This window comes from Fundulus heteroclitus, chromosome 14 (assembly GCF_011125445.2).
Source record: "Fundulus heteroclitus isolate FHET01 chromosome 14, MU-UCD_Fhet_4.1, whole genome shotgun sequence".
In the NCBI taxonomy this organism is placed as follows: domain Eukaryota; kingdom Metazoa; phylum Chordata; class Actinopteri; order Cyprinodontiformes; family Fundulidae; genus Fundulus; species Fundulus heteroclitus.
In genome coordinates this window covers 23,280,290-23,299,883 of record NC_046374.1, presented here as the reverse complement: position 1 = coordinate 23,299,883, position 19,594 = coordinate 23,280,290, and the positions used below count along the sequence as shown (strand labels likewise).

The following is a 19,594-nucleotide window of genomic DNA, read 5'->3' as shown; positions in this document are numbered from 1 at the left end:
TATTTATATAACGCCAATTCATGAAACATGTCATCTCAAGCCACTTTCCAAAGTCAAATTCAATCAGATTATACAGATTGATCAAAAAGTTTCCTATCTAAGGAAACCCAGCAGATTGCATCAAGTCTTGACAAGCAGCATTCACTCCTGGAGAAGCGTAGAGTTACAGGGAGAGTTGTCTGCATTGTACATGGCTTTGCTGCAATCCCTCATACTGAGCAAGCATGAAACGACAGTGGAAAGAAAAACTCCCCTTTAACGGGAAGAAAAACCTCCAGCAGAACCGGGCTCAGTATGAACGGTCATCTGCCTCAATCGACTGGGGTTACAGAAGACAGAACAGAGACACAACAAGAGAGACAAAAAGCACAGAAGCACACATTGATCCAGTAATCTGTTCTACATTAGATGGTAATAGCGGGTGAGCCGTCTTCTCTGGATGATGTCACAGCTAACAGAACGCCAGACCAGATCTACTTACTATGAAGGAAAAAAATGACAGAGAACAAAAGGTTTAAAAGCTGAAATGACAAGTAATGCAGATCTACAGGGGCACTGGCCCCTGTTGGCCCCCGTATAGAACCACCCCTGGTAAGAGCACAGGACAGTAAAAATTAAAAAGCTCCCAAAGTCCAAAAGAAAAACTCCAAAATCCCATCCAAAAAAAAAAAAAATACTCAAAGAGAAAAATCTCAAGGGAATTTGATTAATTTAAATCTTAGCACATTACATGCATGTTTAAAAAAATATTTGCCCTGTTATGACAATTATTTTCTGCAGGCAATTACAATATTGTTTACCCCCCAAGAGCAAGCGGATGTCTGTGTTTGTGTGGTGAGCTCAGTGTTGCTCTCCGCAGTCAGTGAGGAATCAAACATACACTCACGCTGACACCACTGTGTATTATTCTAAAAAGCTACAAACAGCTGGCCACTAAAAGCCAAAGAGAGCCTGCCTTCAAAGTGACTAGGGTTACGCTCCTTTCCCCGTCAATCCCAGATGTTCTCGAGATCTCTCGTCCAATATAACAAAATCCTTGCCTCCAGCTTTGTCTGCTGGCATTGCAGCAGCAAAACTAGATTTTGACTGGAATGCTCCATAGTTCTCAGACATCTGTAAAAATGATTTAGCATTTGCGGTTAGTAAATAAACAGGGCCCCCTGTTATTTTGAAAATGCCACGCCATCCTGAGGCAGACTATTAAAATTCACCATTGGAGCAGTCTGTAACCCCTAACTTCTCCAACCTGTTGGGTCTGCGAAGAATCTCATCTGTCAATTAATGCATGCATGGCGGCCAATAGCTCATTTGCAGTTCTAGGAACAGCTCGGCCTTGTAATGGAGTCAGGATTGCCCGTGTTGCTTGGAAACTGCAGACAGATCTCGGCGTGCTGGATGGTGATATTTTGATCCGAGTGAGTTGTATCTCATAAATGTTGCATATCTTTAAAGCCATTTGTTATTGAATGGAGAATGTTTAAATTAGGGAAAGACTCGGCTTGCGGAGAAGCAGTTTTCTTTTTGTTTTGTTTGCCTAACCGGTTAAAAAAGAAAAGATTACTATAAAGGAAGTTTTTATTTATTTATTTATTTTTTTTTTTTTGCTCGGAGGGATCCAGCTCTTCGCAGCTTCACGTCCGTGCCAGAAGCCGAGGGGAAAGCAGCACATTATTACCCATAATAATCTGGTTCTAATTCTGGATGCAGTCTGAAATCAACCCACCGCTCCTGAGTTGTTTCCTAAATGATATGTTTGAACAGAAAGGGGAAGACTGTCTGATTTCATAATTGCCCTGATCATGGCCCTGTCTGTCTCTCAGCGTGCAATTAGCAAATAGGCCGAGTCAGGAGCAGCTCTGTAGTTAAAAGGAAGGGGGGGGCATGCTATCTATGAGGCAGGGGGGCAGCGTTACAGCACACCTCCTGAACGTCATGTTACTGCCCTGAAATTACAAGTCCTGGAAGGAAGTGAGAACCCTTAATTATTAATGTCACAACGGTTATGACAACTCTGAATATTTCATCGCTGTGCGGATGCATGGCCGGCTCTACGGACACTCATCTCTGCTTTTATGGCATTTCTTAAATGTATGAGCCCTCTGCGTAATATTTGTGACCACAAACCGCCACACTTGAACTGTTTTTTTTTTTTTTTTTTGTGACTTGGAAGAGGAGATTTATTTCCTGCTTTTTTCTCTTGCAGAAGAAGCTCGGCTCAGGCGAGGACAACGGCGTCTATGAAATGATGAGCAATGCAAGTGAGTGACGACCAGGACCTCCATGCCGTAGAGATGCTGTGGTCGTATTTTCATTCGCATTGTTGTGTTGCCGCCTATATTCTGTGTTTGTATTTCTCCAAACACGGGACTGTTTACTGTACCGCCAGAAGCGCGTTGGTCCAGACGTCTTGTGGTTCGTTCAGATGCAGCGTTGCAGACTTAAGTTGTGCCGCTTTCTTCTTTTCAGAAAGAAAGAAAGAAAGAAAGAGGCTTCCTCCTGGTTGGCTTTTCTAAACCAGCTGGGCTTGTCCAGTGTTTTTTTTTTTCATGCTAACTGAGGCCTGTAGAATCTGAGATGTAAACGCTGTCAGACCTGTTTGGTGAATTTGCTGGAAAGACAAATGGCAAATTTCTGCCTCTACAGTCATGGCCAAAAGTATTGAGAATGACACAAATATTATATTTTCACATGATCTGCCGCCCTCTGGTTTTTCATGTGTGTATGTCAGATGTTATCACATACGTACAGAAATACAATTGCAATCATATGAGTAATAAAAGCTTTTAATGACAGAATGAGTTAATGCAGCAAGTCAATATTTGCAGTGTTGACCCCTCTTCTTCAGGACCTCTGCAATTCTCCCTGGCTTGCTCTCAATCAACTTCTGGACCAAATCCTGACTGATAGCAGTCCATTCTTGCACAATCAATGCTTGCATTTTGTCAGAATTCCTAGGTTTTCGTTTTTCCGCCCGTCTCTTGATGATTGACCACAAGTTTTCAATGGGATTAAGATCAGGGGAGTTTCCAGGCCATGGACCCAAAATCTCTATGTTTTGTTCCCTGAGCCAGTTAGATATCATCTTTGCTTTATGGCAAGGTGCTCCATCATGCTGGAAAAGGCATTGTTCATCACCAAACTGCTCTTGGGCGGTTGGGAGAAGTTGCTCTCGGAGGACATTCTGGTACCGTTCTTTATTCAGGGCTGTGTTTTTAAAGTTCATTAGGCAAATATTGACTTTGCAATTAATTGCTGTTACGCTGATCACTCTTTATAACATTCTGGAGTATATGCAAATTGCCGTTATAAAAAGTGAAGCAGTAGACTTTGTAAATATTAACATTTGAATCATTCAATACTTTTGGCCATGACTGTACGACATTGTTTGGAGGCACCCTTTCCAGCAGGTCTTGCACACAACCCCATATTCTCCAGATCAGCAATTCCCCCTGAAAACCTCCTGCGTTTACAGATGTTTGTTACACTGGATGATTGTAGGTCAAGTGAAACTGGCAACACCTTGCTGCTACTTTCCCTATGAAGACAGCGAGAGTGCATTTAGCTTCTCCCGTGACTGTTTCTACACCCAATCAAATGCATTTTCCCTCTTCACTGATTGGGACTTCATGCAGATGCTTCCTGTCAGCAGTGAAATGACAGTCGGAAAAGTTAGAATGCATAGAGCGATTTGTGCGGGAAACAAGACGGGCAAAACAGACTCTCACCGTCGCGGTTGCAGGCAAGCAGCGCCAATGCGAGGGGGAGGACGAGGAACTCTACACGCCGCTCGAGGGGAATGACGACTCCAACCCCGGCCTGAGCTGTGAAAAGGCGGTGGACCTCGCCAGCCGGCCGCCAGCGCCGACGCCCAGGCCTGAGTGTACGCAGCTGAAAGAGGACAGAAGACCGTACATTGCACAAGGTAACGCCTTCGCCTGCGTGATTCATCTGCTTGTAGAGGCCACGGGAGCTACTTCACTGCAAAAAGGGAACTAAAAGTGAGCGAAATTGTCTTGAAATCAGTGCATTTTTCCTTGATTAGAGCAGGTAAATAAGACTATTTGCCAATAGAATGAGATTTTTACACTTAAAATAGGAACAACTCATCTCCGTCATCTTATTTCAAGTGCAGGATGTCTAATTATCTTATTTTAGGGGTAGAAATACTCATTCCATTGGCAGATAATCTAATTTAGCTCCTCAAATCAAGGAAAAATACACTAATTTCAAGAAAATATTACTTACTTTTAGTTCCGCTTTTGCTGTGTTTACGAAAGTGCCTGGAATGCGCACCGCCATTGTCATTGGAGTGCTGCCGAGCAGCGGGCGAAGAGGCTTTTGTGTGCGACGCGGTTTTGTTTTAAATTTCATAAAGCGCACGAGCAAAGCAAACAAGAGCGCGGCTGCACAAAGACACGTTTGCCTGCGTCAAAGGCAACACGTGCTCCCTAACTGTTCAATTTCAGCCGCGTGAATAATTGATCAAGTCGAAACATCCAGAAGTGACGGGCATTATTAGGGCTTATGAATCATTAAGTCAGCGGACGACTCGCTTTGCGGCTGCAAACACGTGTAGGAGTCAGTTGTTATTTCCTCGACATTCACACCTGTCCCTCACCTTCGTGCAAGGATGGCGATTGCTCGGCTCCCTTTCATGCAGCTTTTGTTCTTTCTTTTTTTTTAGTGAGCTTGCATGCGTTTGCTGAGTCACTTCTGTTCCCAGCGGGGCTTAAAAAGCAAAACAAGAAATTGAGTGTTTGGAAGGATTCTCTGTCTACAAACCATCCTCTCGGTAACAGAGAGAGAGAGAGAGAGAGAGAGAGAGACCGGGGTTACCGCCATCTGCAAGCAATCTCGCACGGGCCGAGGCCAAGTCAGCCGGAATAAGTCATTACACATGTTTTCCACCGTCCTCGCCTGTCCGCAGAATATACAGGGGGAAAAGGAGAGGGTTTCCAACTATTGAGACAGTGCAGCTTCAAACCACACGAGGATTGAGTTGAGAGATGGGAGAGATGGGGCAGGATTAGGCAAGGAGCCACTTACTGGATGCCTCCTTCTCTTTGATATTAGAATGATAATACGGAAAAATAGAAACTCTAAAATGTTTTAAAAGCCTTTGCCTATAAAAGAAGCCCCTCTTTGTAGGCTGCCATGATGTCAGATCATCTACCAGGGTGTGGATGTGGAGCCATCGTCCAGCACTGGTCACGCAGTTTCAGATTCATCCCGTCTGACAGCTGAACAGCGTAGGGTTTTTATTCTGAGCTAACCAAAGGCACAATTTACTGCCGCATAATTCAGTCCAGAAGTGTTACACGTCTTACACTGGGACAAACAAAGTAGCCGGCTTTCTGTGCACGACTGCCTAAACAGAGCAGACGCTGGTGCATTTAAGTGATGTGACAGGTTTGTCTGTCCTCAAAGACGTAGTTTACGGCTCCATCTTGTGGACGAAAGGCGTAACTGTCGGGAACAGAAACTGGACGTGTTCTCTCACCTGTTTCTCACAGCCTCTGTGTTTGCTCTGCAGTTTTCAAAAAGAAGAAGACGCCCAGAGGGGACGCTGACGTGTACTCGCTTACATCTAAACAGGGTGAGTGAGGAGTTGTCTGATCGTCGTCTGCAAACAAGTCGCCTTTCACTGTTTATTTTGGGGTTTTGAGTGATCTCTCCATCCTGATGATTTTCATTGGCCAACATATTTTTAAGAACTGTAAATCCGTCCATAGATCCATCCACACATCCATTGTCCATCATGTTTGATCCAACCCTCCATCCAACAATGGATGCGTTCCTCCATCCACCACTCCATTCAACCCTACACTCTTCCCAACCATCCATCTAATCATTAATCCACCCATCAATCCATTTATCCACTGAAACATCCATCCATCTATCCATCCATCCTGCAGCATGACAGAGCTCCTTACCCTCCAAGTCAGACTCCTCCTGACATCCAACAGAGAAAACTCGTTTCCACAGCTTGACTCCAGGATGGTATTCTTTCGGTCATTATGTGAATCGTTTGACCCACGTTCCCAGTTGTACAGACACGCTTGTTGTAGTTTGTTACGTTCAAATTGTTGGGAAAACTGTTTCTGAAAGAATCCTGTGAGGAGCTTGTGATTAAAGGTGTTAATTAATTTAGAAGATTAAATATCGCCTAAAAGACAGAGACTAACAGAATCCGTGATTGTATATATATATATATATATATATATATATATATATATATATATATATATATATATATATATATATATATATATATATACATATATATATACATACATATATACATACATATATATACACACATATATATATATATACACACACACACACACATATACACATATATATATATATATATATATATATACACATATATATATATATACACATATATATACACAACACACACATATATATATACACACATATATATATATATATATATATATATATATATATACACAACACACACATATATATATATATACACACACATATATATATATATATATATATATACACAACACACACATATATATATATATACACACACACATATATATATATATATATATATATATATATATATATATATATATATATATATATATATATATATATATATATACACAACACACACATATATATATATATACACACACACATATATATATATATATATATATATATATATATTATACATATACATGCAAATTTCATTTCTGAGTGACTCCTATAAAAAGGACTAATTTAAAAACAGGAACTTTTTACTTTTCGTGAAATTCTCTGATGCCTAAAAGATGTTTGTCTCCACACCTCAGCACAGAGGCAGGAAGGCAGCGTCCCGGGCACCTACGATACCTTCACGCCAAATCAGATGCAGCTTGGGCAGCTCATGGAGCTCCAGCAGAGGATAAAGAGCGGCTCGCTCTCTGTGGCCAAAGCTCTTAATCACATCAGCGATCAGCAGCAGGTTAAAAAGGCCACGGCTAACAAGCAGGAGGTAAGGATGTCAGGACACTGTGGGTGGATAGAACGCAGGCCGGGCAAAAGCGATGCATCTCCAACCTGGTCGAGCTCTTCGAAAAATCATGATGTTGCAGAAACCTTTAAATGTGTTCTGTCAGCTAAAAGGTTGTAGCATGTAATTCATGTATTTTTCATACCCCACACTGAACGGTCCGTAACCTGACTTCGCCAGATAGATTTGGTCCGCATATCCATCTGGAAACCTTCCGTTGAAGTAATTTTGGGAAGAGGCAAAAATACTGGTTAGCTGATTGGCCTATGTTGGTGATAGACGGGCCAAATAAACCAATCAGATCAACGAAGCATATGACGTACTAACAGTGACGACGAAAACACAACCACAAGCTCTCGCCGAAACCAGTCGGGAGAAGAGCAAAAACATCTTTTCCTCTGAGAAAAGCCTCCAGAGCAGTGTTTTGCTCTTCTTTCAGTGAAGAAATACTCTGTAATACCGATAAAACTTGCTCGATAGCCACGCTAACGCTAGTTTCATCGGCTGAAGCCGCCATGTTCTTTAGACTGAACTGTCGCGCTTCTCGTTGCGTCACACCTCAACCCGCCTCAAAGCCAACGCTGATTGGACGTTCGTTTGGTGAACGGCTCCAAATTTTCTTTAACGGAGAGTAGCCAGACTGATCTGCGAGTGAAACCTTGAAAGCTCGCCAGATCAGGATGGTCTCACGAGGCTAAACGGTCCGTGCTTCTGTCGCAGTCTGAAAGGCTCTGGCATCTGATATCAGTCGCCGAACTTTGGCCAAAGGTGGTTTAGGTCCTGCTAAAATAACATATAGACGTTTTGCACTTACGATAATGTTATCCACTGCATTTATCTATTCTTTTTTTTTTTTACTTTAAGAAATAGACTTCAGCAGGAATACAGAGTAAACACACGCTAAAGTTAGCCGAGCTTAATTTGCCTGGTTCTAAATGCAAAGCTGAACTGAGCTCACAAAAGTTTATTCGCTCTGTGTTATTGGGGATGTCACCGCTGGAAAGCATGTAAACATTTAAGACATCTTAGGGGGAGAAAGAAGGTCTTATTATGAGTGAAGACGCTGGTTTTGTCTCCGTAGGAGAAGCTGAGCCGGCCGAAAGGCGCCGTCATCAGCAACAGAGACGACTTCGTGTACGGTAAATATCCCGCCGTCGTGGGCGTGCAGCTCAAACCGCTGCAGAGTCTCAGTGGTTGTAGCGTTCCGAAAAGGGAAAACAGTAAACGTGTCTCTTCCCTCCCTGCAGATAAAATCAACAATGTTCATCATGCACCAAGTGAGTGTTTAAAGCCTTATCTCAGAGAACAGAGGCTACCTGTGTTTGCATGCCTGTGAAGTTCCTGCAGTCCCAGTTTCAGCGCTTTGTTTAGTCAAATCCTCCCGGTGCCGAGTATAGATGTAGTGAGTTTAATCTGCATTAAATGGGAGTGTGTTATGTCCTGGAATGATCAGCTTTCTGTTTTCACACCTTTCAGGTGTTCAGGCGAACGAGAGTCGCAAAGCAAGCCAACCGTCTCAGGCTGAGTTTTACACTAAACCCTTTAAAGGGCAGCAGGTGAGTTCAACTAAAAGGTTTTGCCTACAATATAAAAAATAAATCAATAATATTCCCTTTTCAGGTTAATATAATCAACTTAATAAGTAGAAATAACGCATTAACAACTATTTCATTGTTATGCTTTTTGCAGAGTTTTCGGAAAGCTGAGAAACGGTGAACGTGCTTGTAAAAGTTATCAATGTAATATAATTGCACTTTTCTATCAATATTTCCTTTTCTTGAAATTGCCTTCTTTTCATTATGTCAATATACAATGAAACCAATGTTTTCTGTTGCATTTTCTCTGTAAAAAGGCACTGTCCGCTTTCTGAGGTCAGTCACAACGATAAAGAAAGCACAGCCTACTAAATCCAAGAGTTTCAAACATTTTAACTATCTAAGGTTTATGGGGTAAGATTTTAGAACCCAATATTTGTCAGAGGGTGTACTTTCTTCTCACCATGACTGCATACCACAGTATTAAAAAGTCCCAGTTACTAAACTGAAAAGAAATGTGGTCATACTGTCCCTGCCATTAAAACTGTTTCCTGTGAAGTGAAGCAAAGCTGAGCTTCCTCTCCATCACCTGTTGCTACGAGTCGTCAGTCAGTTGTGTAGTTTGGTGTTTGGAAAGAAATCAGCCCGTAAAAACACACCAGAGGAATGTCATGACTCTTTTCTCTGCTTCTTCAGAAAAAAACAATATAAAAGTTAGCGACATTGGTCGGCAAAATAAACAAGAAGATCACAGCTGCCAGATTTGTTTATAGTTATTCCTCCTTTTCAGTAGGATAAAGTCTGCAAAAAGATGTTACATGTTAAAAAGGTAACACCATGAGTGAATTTGCATTTCAATTGCCAAATAAAAGACTTTGCCATTGTGTCTCGGATGTTTTTCTATGTCCATGTTTTATGTTTCCTTTTGATTTCTCCACATTTTCATTAAAACTGTTGTCATCCAGAAAAATCTAATTTCATTTCTACTTTGCAAATAATTTAGTGGTAGGTTTAGACCCAACAACATCTGTACTTCTGATTTTGATACTGAACCAATAAATTAAAAGGTTTGATGGTGTTGTGGAGTTCAGTCTGTCTATAATAAACGGGGGTCAAATGGGCAAGTAAAAATTATTTGCATGGCACCTTTCACAGACATTAAAATCACAAAGTGCTTCACAATAAAAGAACATAAAACATAAGCACATTACAATTTCATGTTAAAAGCCTTATTTTTTATATAAAAATGTCTTCAATTGATTCTTAAAAGAGTCAATGGAGATCCTCATTTAAGGTTTAAAGGCAGCAAATGTTGCACATGTTAATTATGGGGTATTCCTCTGAAAACATGAGTGAAATTGGTAGTTTCAGTCTTTGTTCTAAAGAAAAGTGTGATTTGATCTGAGTGACTGCTTAGCTAAAATTATCTCACATGCTCAGATTGGAAACCCAAAACATAAAGATATGGAAGAAAAACAGAGCGCTATCATTTCATTAGCTCAGAGAGAGGCAAAAATGTTTATATTTTTCAAAAATAAAACAGTAACAGAGTTTCTGGAGTTTCAGGGTTCACAGGAAAGGCTGCCCTGCATCAGGAGTCTTATAACTTTGTCACAGCTTAGCGACGTCTGAAAGTAGGAACGATAAAAAGGTTGGTGGAAATGGTTGAGTTACTAAATTAAATTTAGCACCTGGGATGGAGAACCTGGATGAATTTAAGACCTTTAAGAGAGATTATTAAATTGATGACTCTGTAACTAACCAGAGAATATCAATGTATGAGGCTCCTGGTTTGACTTTACAAAAACTGTTTCAGAATGATGATTTATTTTATAAGAGGGAAGAAGTTACCAGAGTCACAGACATCCTGTTTACTATCTGAACTGTAGAAGCAAGAAATGTTTTAAATTGGACCCGTCTGACAACATGAAATAGGTTGAAAGAGTTCAAAAAGCAACAAATCATGTCAGAAGCTAAAAGACAATTCAAGAACAGATTAAAAACAAAGTTGCTGACATTGCTCAGTCTTAAAAGAGATCTATTAAGTAATTTTTAAGGCTTTAGGACAATAGTTAGAGCCATTAACCAATCACGGAGAAAACATGGAACAGTGGAGAACCTTCTCTGGAGTAACCCCCCCCCCCCAAATTAATCTATTGTTGACTCATCCAGGAAGTCCCAAAAACCCAGGACTACATATCAAGCACTGTAGGCCTAACTTTCCTCAGTTAAGGTCAGTTTGTATCATTCAACAAAGGCATTCATGGCAAAAACCACTGTTGACCAAAATGAACACAAATACTCATCCACCATCCAGCACTCCACCCAAAAACTTCCTGATGATCCCCAAGACTTTTAGGAAAATATTCTGCAGACTAAGACAAAAGCGTAATATTATGAAATGGTGAAATTAACAAAATATAAAAACAAAAACAAAACAAACAGTAAACATAGTGGCGGTAGTGTGGTGGTCTGGGCTGCTTTGTAGTCTACGGACCTGAACGACTTTGAGTCACCACTGGAACCATGAATTCTGCTCTCTTACAAAACATCCTGAAATAAATTATCCACCCATCAAAATCTCCAATGCACTTGGGTTTTGCAGCAGAAAAGTAATCCTAAATTCATGAAACGTGATTGAGATCCTTTGGCTGGACCTTAAAGGTAGAGTCAGCGATTTTTCCTGAAGTTTCCCCAGTCCCTTTTTGAATAACTCAAGACCGTCTTACTTTGCTCTTCTGCTCTTCAGGGTATGATCGCATGAAAAAAAAATCTCCCAAATCCACTCTGGTCTTACTTCTTTCTACTGAGGCCTTCCTCTTCTTCTCATACACATGTATGCTGTTTGCTTCTTCCGACTCAGCCATGTCCAAAGTCTACGGTGAGAGCAGCGGAGCTACAATGAACGACTGAAATCGAAGCTAACTGAAGCTAACTAAAGCTAACTGAAGCTAACCGCTAAGCTAACTGCTAAGCTAACCGGATACATAAACAGTAGAAGTGTCCATGCGCAGCCAGCAAGAGGAAACTAGCGAGGAACGTACACCCATACGTACACATAGCACAATGGCGTTACGTGAGCGCATCAGAATGATTAGCATGTGCGAGAACCAACAGATAAGGTGATACCCCCAAAACTTGAGGGACAGAGGAGGGTGAGAGCAGAACCAAAACTCTGACCAATCCCTGCCCTTCAGTCTGAATGACAGGGATTGGTTTGTTTTAGAGGCCTGAAGCTCCCACAGAGATCTAATTTGTTTAACTTCCTTTTTCTGAATACATAATGTATTGACTACTTTCAGGATGGAATGAACATTTCACCCAGTATAACAAAAAGTATTTCTGAACAGGATTACCAACTATAGGTTTAAGCGCACCATTCATGCCTAAAAACTCTCCAACGTATTCTCCCCGTTCATGTGTGGGTTCTGTCACGTTACTCTAGCTTCCTCCCACAGTTCAAAAACATGCCTCTTAGCTTAAATGGGCTCTCTAAATTGCCCTAAGGTGTGTGTGTGTGTGTGTGTGTGTGTGTGTGTGTGTGTGTGTGTGTGTGTGTGTGTGTGTGTGTGTGTGTGTGTGTGTGTGTGTGTGCCACCTTTCACCTAATCACAGCAGGAGATAGCCAAGGCAAGGCAAGGCAAATTTATTTATATAGCACATTTCAGTACAGAGACAATGCAAAGCGCTTTACATGATTAAAATATAAGAAAATAAAACAGAATAAAAGCAAGCAGGAATAAAATACAAAAACAAAATAGAACATGGGAAAATAAAAATTAAAAGCAAACAAGTAAAAACAGTTGGAATACAAAGTAAAATAGAGATAGGCACCCATGGTCATGCAAAGTTATGTAGGTATACACGATGACTTTAGTATTCACTCTGGCTATACTTCATCAAAATTTAAATAATTTTTAGAATGTGAAACATACGGAGCCCTAGAGGGGTCATCGCAAAATGTTTTAAATGTTGAGAGAATGTGCGCTCGTTTTACTACATTGTGCTCTCGTTTAACTATATTGTGCACTCGTTTTACTAAATCGTGTGCACAATTTACTATTGTACTCTCGTTTTACTATAGTGTGAGCTCATTTTACTAAATTGAGCTCTCCTTTTAAGCATAGTAAAACGAGGGCACAATTTATTAAACGAGTGCACGATTTACTAAAACGAGGGCACAATTTAGTGAACATGGTTATAGAACATTGTGTGCGCGATCTACTTAAACGTGGCCACAATATGTAAAACGTGCACTCAATATTGTCTTGACACATGTAAACATGAGCACTTTATAGTATATTCGAGATCTTGATCTACCAAAACGCACCCACGAATAATTAAAACGTGTGCTCAAATAAATTGTGTGCACAAAAAGGCTATAGTCGTGAGCACGTTAATAAAACGTTAATAAAACGTGCTCACATTTTATTAATTCTAGGACTCAATTAAAAGAAAATGTGTTCACGTTTTATTAATTTGAGGGCTCAATTAAAGGAAACGTGCTCACAAATTATCACGACCTGAAAAAAAATATCACTTAAAGTGAGCTCTCCCGGGCTCCGTAGAAACATTTAAGTTTGTAAAAAAAATTTGGGATAAAATAAATCTGTGTAATTGCTTTAGAAGCACTCGTAATAGCATTGTTGTTCTTGTAAATCAGATTTTCTTTTTCCCCATCAGACCTTAGCAGCGGCCCAGTCTTTATTTTACGCTCCATCACTCAACAATGGTATCCGTGCTCGGTGTGTTGTATAAAATTCAACCAGATTGAAATGTCTCTTACAAGCATTAGAAAAGTCATTAGAATTAAGTTTGCCACTTAATATATACATTGTGGCATTTGAGCATCATTCCAATCTTAAAAGGTGAACACATTTGAGTTTTCTTGGGTTTTAATTGATTTAATTTATCATTTTGTGGAATTCCAGATCTTTGTTTGTCACTTTTGAAAGAAAAAAAAAACTATCTAAATAAATGTTACTTTTGCTTTATATTCAACTATATATGAATTGGTTGTCTAAAACTGAGACCGGATGAAGTAAATAAGCATTGGGAAACGTGTCCTGCCCCCTCACAATTCCCCCTCTAGAGGGAGCCATACCTCCAGGCATTGCCAAACAATGCCAGAGACGAACCAACCATCTGGTGAGCGCAGGAGCACCCGCTGACCTCCTGTTGGCTGAGAGGCAAGCTATGGAAAAATACATCCATCCATGTTTATGAATGTAAACAGCTAGAGAAAGAAACACTCATGTGGAGGGTGAGAAGATCAGGGAACAGCTTCTTGCTGTGTCTGGCTGCAAACAGGAAGCATGTGTTCGGCTTCGCTCGGATGGAGCCAACACGTGTCAAGATGAATTCGTGAATGAAATGAAAAATGGAGAATCGCGTTTGTTTGCCGTGACGAATAAAAGGAATCGCTCACGGAGGGGCTTTTTCCTAAAAGGTCAAAGGCTTCATTTCGCGTTCGTGCTCCCACAGGGAGAGCACCTGGATCGTTTGCACACACACAGAGGCCTTTTTGTGCAGCATCCACCGACCTCGCTGTATCTAGGTGCTAAAAATCCTAGCTTGCTGTCACTTCTTAAGCTAATTTCTCACACACGCAGACAGACACCAGTCTGTCGGCTGAGCCCTGCCTGTGGCTTGAATGAGTGAACGAGCGACTCGGAGCTGCATGGGGAATTCGGTGAATGCGCGGCTAAATCCGAGGCCCCGGTCTTGAAACCCCGAGCGAAGGCTGAGCCTCGTGCCAACAAAGCAGCTGGGTACATGGCGGGCACATTTCTCTGTTCAGCCATGCTCTTTGTGAATAATGTGTATTAACGCCGTCCCCGCTCAGACCTGCCAGTTAGCCTTTGGAGATGATCTGGCTTCAGCACCCCGTGGCATCACAGGCATATGTTTGCCCCGTCGCCCGCTGAGCATATCTCAGCATCAGAAGCGGCTGAGTGAGATACAGAGAGAGAGAGAGAGAGAGAGAGAGAGATGGAAAGCCTCGGATCGAAGCGTATGCAAATATCCGAGCGCCGCCACCACCAGGGATGGGTCCCCCCAGCTGCAAAGGGGGACCTTCAGCTGGCACGCGTGGCCCACGATGAACACGTTTCTGGATGTGGGCAGCGCCGCTTCAAAGGCGATCGGATCAAAAGGCAGCACAGGATTTCACAAGCCCCCCCCCGTACTGCGTTTGCACTTTCAAACAAATATATTTGGGATGTTTTCTGATCCGAGTTTCTCCGCATTACCGTTTTTTTTATTTCATCTGGTCAAACAGATTTCAAATGTTCTATGAATTAATTACTGCTTTAATACCAAAAAAAAAAAAAAATGCAACACTGATCACAAATTCTGTTTAGTTTAAATTGCATATTTATATTCTCAGATTTTGCTACCGAGACGTTTAATGAATTAAATTACACAAGATTTTCCGAAACAACCCTTTTCTGTCTAATTTTAAAACTAAGACGATAATTTGTTGGGTCAGGATGTTGTAAGGTAAGATGCAACAATGAAAGTAAATCTTCATTTTTATGTACTTGGCTTGAAATATAATTTTTTTTTTTTTTGGGGGGCGGGGGGGTCATCGTGGGGCCGATTCTCAGACACAACTAGGGACAATTTAAAGAGGCCACTTAGCTTAACACACATGTTTTTGGATGGAAGGAGAAGACCAGAGTATTATGAAAAGGCTCACGGTTGCATTTGGGCGAGCGTCCAAACTAGAAATTTAACTCAAGAAAAAGAAGTAAATATACTCGTGAACTTTATTCCTCAGACAGATACAATACATCAATTAAAAATAATCATGAAGTTCAACATGATTGCTTTTAATTGTAATTTTATTGTCGTTACCTGCCAAATTCATGAATTTAGGATATATTTACTTGTTACATATAATTGTTTGTTACCAGGAAACATTTCTCTCATAAGTAGAAACATATTATTTTCACATCCCCATTAAACGCACACACACACACACACACACACACACACACACACACACACACACACACACACACACACACACACACACACACACCATTTCCATTCATGAACAAGCTAATTTAACCTTGAATGTTTTGTTTTAAAAGAATTATGGGGATACATAATGCTTAAATATCAAATATGCTAAGAGTTACATGATAATATTTGATATTTGAATGCTTGATATAGCATTCACATCATACAGATTCTCTTAAGGGCTAAACTTCGTAGGGGACATTGTTTTGGGGGATTTTACTTTTGCATTTTTTTTTATTCTTCCAACTATTCAAATATCAAGGTGTTTTGCACATCTTCCCCTTTTCTTTCTGCCCTTCTACCAGTCGAGCCACAAAATAAAAAAAGGAGTAAAAAAAAAAAATTATATTTAAAAAAATCAAACGCACATATTAATCCTCACATATATATTTCATGGATATATATAACAGGACTACTACTACTTTAATGCTTTAAAAAGCACCTTTACCAGCGAGGAAGATTTCAAATAATCCAAATACCGTTCACTTACTGTCCTTAAAAATACCTCCTCCTACTTTCAACTAGAAATAACATTTGAACTTTAAGCAGAGTGCAAGATACTGGGCTCTTACCAAATGCTTCAGCTATTTAAAAATATCGTTTTAAAAAAAAAAAATCACTATTGACGTTACATTAAGATTTTTGGTTAAAACTGCTTTCCCTTGATTTAAAAAAAAATCATTATCAGTTATGGGGAAATTACATCTTTTTAAAACAAGAAAGGGATCTGTGGCCAATAACCACACAGAACCTCAATTCAAAAAGTTTAATCTAACCTTTGAAGCTCAAGAGCCCTTGGGTTTTGCAACAGGACAATGATCTAAAGCACACACGCCAGTACACCGTCTGGGTGGCTCAAAATTAAACAACCTTAAACAGCCAATTCATGCTATAAAACCCTCTATTGTGGCTGAATAAACCCATTCTGCAAAGAATTCCTCGACAGCAATGTAAAAGACTCACTGACGGTTATTGAACATAGTTATATTCAATAGATTAGAATATTATTGAAAGGGTTCATTTATTTCACCAACTCATTTCACTAAGGGAAACACGATATATAGAAAACACAGCATTTAAGATTAGAATATTGCATCAGGGAAATAAAAAATCTAAATTTTTCATGGGGAAAGGGGGCTTAATCAAAAGTATGGTCAAAACTATCTTAAAAGTTTTTTTTTAATCAGACAAACAAGCCTCTTAGAAATGCATATTCTAAAGTACAGTCTTTCATTGAAAGACTGTACTTGGTTAATAGGTTAAGGTGGATTACTTTTTACATAGGGTCATGTTAGCGTGGTTAGCTTTTTTCCTATCATCCTTTGAAAACTGTATTATGTGTTTGCTCAGGTTATATTTGTATGACTTAAATTTCCTCTGATGAAATGAAACATTTAAGATTGGCAAAAACAAGATAGCTTGATGGGTTGAGGAAATTACTATTTTCTTTTAATTATATAATTTACTGACTATATTTCTGCCAAAGTAGAAACCAGAATGTTGTAATTCTGAGCATTTATTTTTTAGAAAAAATGGTCAAATAGTGCTTTAGGCCTCTTCCCTTTCTGATTTTATATCCCCTCTAAGACCCATCTCTTTTCTTAGGCTTTTAACACAATATGAGATGTTGACTTTGCTTTACTGTATTTTTCTTTCTTTAAATTTCATTACTAATTATGTATACCATTTTGCTTATTGTTTTATGATTGATCATTTGTATTTTACGATTGTGTATAGCACTTTGGTCCGGTGGGTGTTTAAAGTGCAATCTAAATAAAATTGGTATGGTATGATTTAGACATGTCTAAAAAAAAAGAAAACAAAACTTGAAGTAGCCAAATCTAGTGAAATTATCATTTGTAATTGCATTAAAAATAATTGTGTTGAGCTTGTATAAAAATGCACTTCAGGCTAACATGGAAATCTGTTGTTCATTTTCGTTGATCTACAAAAAGTCTAAGGGTAGGGCTGGGCATAATTTATGTCCGGTGAATAGGAAGTAATTACCAACATTAAAATAATTTTAATTTATTTAAAACTGTTTGTTACTGAGAACAGGCAAAGGGAAAACGTTCTGACTGTAGAATAAGTTTTCTGTACTCTGAACTACAGTAGGCGTGTGCATGTGGATGTGTAGCCCACAAAAACTGATCTCACTGACATCAGTGGACTAACTTTAGAGAATAGTTGACTCTTAAGTTCTCATAAAACTTGGCTGAGAAAACAAAAAAGCTCTGACCCCTTGACTGGTGCAAAAAAATCACTCATTTTTCCCCAAAGTTACCTAGTTATAGGCAAATGTCATCGACATACAACATTTTATCAGACAAACATTCCAATGTTATTGCATTATGCCTTTTGTCCTTTCTAGCTTTCGACTCAAAGTCCTTTGGGGATAATTGAAGTTGCTTTCCACCTCATTGTTGTAGTGTGGACAACAAGAAACAAGCTAACATTGCTAGCATGAGCAGCCTGTGTCTTACAGTGTTTTTACGTGGTCGCACAGAGTTGTATCCACCATTCTCTTATTATTGGCAACACCTAAAATTATCCCAGACGCAGAGTTGGGGTTTCCTTTGAACTATACTTAATTCTGCAAAAATTTGAACCATGAGTGAGAAGAACAGTGTAGTTTGAACTGTAAGCCCTGCACCCGACTGTTTTTCCCCATGAGAAACCCTATTTCTCTCCCTCCTGGTCTCTCCTCCCTGAAAAAAAAATCACAAGACTAAACAAGCTCGTGCACAATCCTCCAGAGGAAACAAAGCTTCATCGACGGACTTTTCTTCATTTTCTTTATTTTCTTGTGCGAATGGTCAACACTTCCCGGATGTTTTGCTCTATAAATCGCTCCGGAATATAAATTGCATCAGTCAAAAAATGCATCATAATGGGGGAAAAAAAACTTATAGTCGCGCCAGGCAATGAGTCGCATTTATTTAGAAGTTTATTTCACAAAATACAAGACTAGAAACTGAAATTTAATCTGGTAAGGTTATTCATTTACTCAGTTGCATCCACAACAGGCTGAATAACATGGAACATATCTGGGAGGTTGAATGGAGTAAATTAGCATAAAAAGCCAGCAACTCCAACGGGCAAGGTTCTTGGCAGAACATTTAACAGGCCTTTACCCTATACGTTGTCAAAATGATGCTGAAATTAGGCCATGAGTGTAACGGTGCTGCGTGCTAAGCTAACAGTGCGACATGGACGTTTGAGAGCAACATAAAGCTAACATGCATCAGCGAAGTTATAAACCGTCCAGACTGCAGACCTGTAAGCTAGCGCTAGCTGTTGTTAGCTTCACAGACAATCCAATGATGTGGTTCTGTCACGTTCTGGGCTTCCCTTTCGAGCTGCACCACGCAATGCTCCGCTGTGTGAATAATACTGAAACAGTGAAACAACAAACAAACATGCGTTCAGTCTTTGTTGTCTATAAGTTAATGTGTCAATAAATGTTTAAGCGGTACAGGAGCAGCATACAGTTTTCACAAGACTAGAACGCCCTCTTTCAGCTATAGACGCTAATGTTTACTTCTTGATTCACATTGGTCCGTATGGATTACCATTTAAATTAGATATATAATATTTTTTATAGTTTGGATGAAGCAAACTATGAAATGTAGTGCAACTTAGAGGCGAAAAATACGTGACATGCTAATAATAGCATACCCCGTCATGCACGCAGTGGAGGAGCTGCTGCTCTGCGCTTCATTGGGCAGATAAAAGTCATCCCAGGTTGTCCCCATATCGCTGCTGATCCTACAAAAATGTTTTTTAAAAAAAGCCTGGACTTGCATGATCGCGCAGTCAATTAGTCAGTTGTTATGTCCATATTACGTCTTAAACATTGTGTAAAAAGCATTTTTCTTGACCAGAAAAATAAATAAATTCAGGTGTAGCTTCTTTAACACTATGTCTATGTTGTTTTTACTGTCAAACTGGATGATGCACACATATTCAGAACTGAGACCAGCGAGGCAGATGT

At 39.8% G+C, this 19,594-nt stretch overlaps 1 protein-coding gene across 1 annotated transcript in view; it reads left to right on the top strand.

The window, feature by feature from the left end:
- The window catches only part of LOC105936125 (B-cell scaffold protein with ankyrin repeats), a 43,151-nt gene extending 34,052 nt beyond the window's left edge, over positions 1-9,099 (top strand). The window contains exons 8-15 of the mRNA XM_036146576.1: positions 2,204-2,258; positions 3,740-3,922; positions 5,534-5,596; positions 6,840-7,021; positions 8,121-8,178; positions 8,287-8,316; positions 8,516-8,595; positions 8,729-9,099. Coding sequence (XP_036002469.1) covers positions 2,204-2,258; positions 3,740-3,922; positions 5,534-5,596; positions 6,840-7,021; positions 8,121-8,178; positions 8,287-8,316; positions 8,516-8,595; positions 8,729-8,755 — 678 coding nt within the window. The 3' untranslated portion in view covers positions 8,756-9,099. The remainder of the gene's footprint in view (positions 1-2,203; positions 2,259-3,739; positions 3,923-5,533; positions 5,597-6,839; positions 7,022-8,120; positions 8,179-8,286; positions 8,317-8,515; positions 8,596-8,728) is intronic.
- The last annotated feature ends 10,495 nt before the right edge of the window (positions 9,100-19,594 follow it).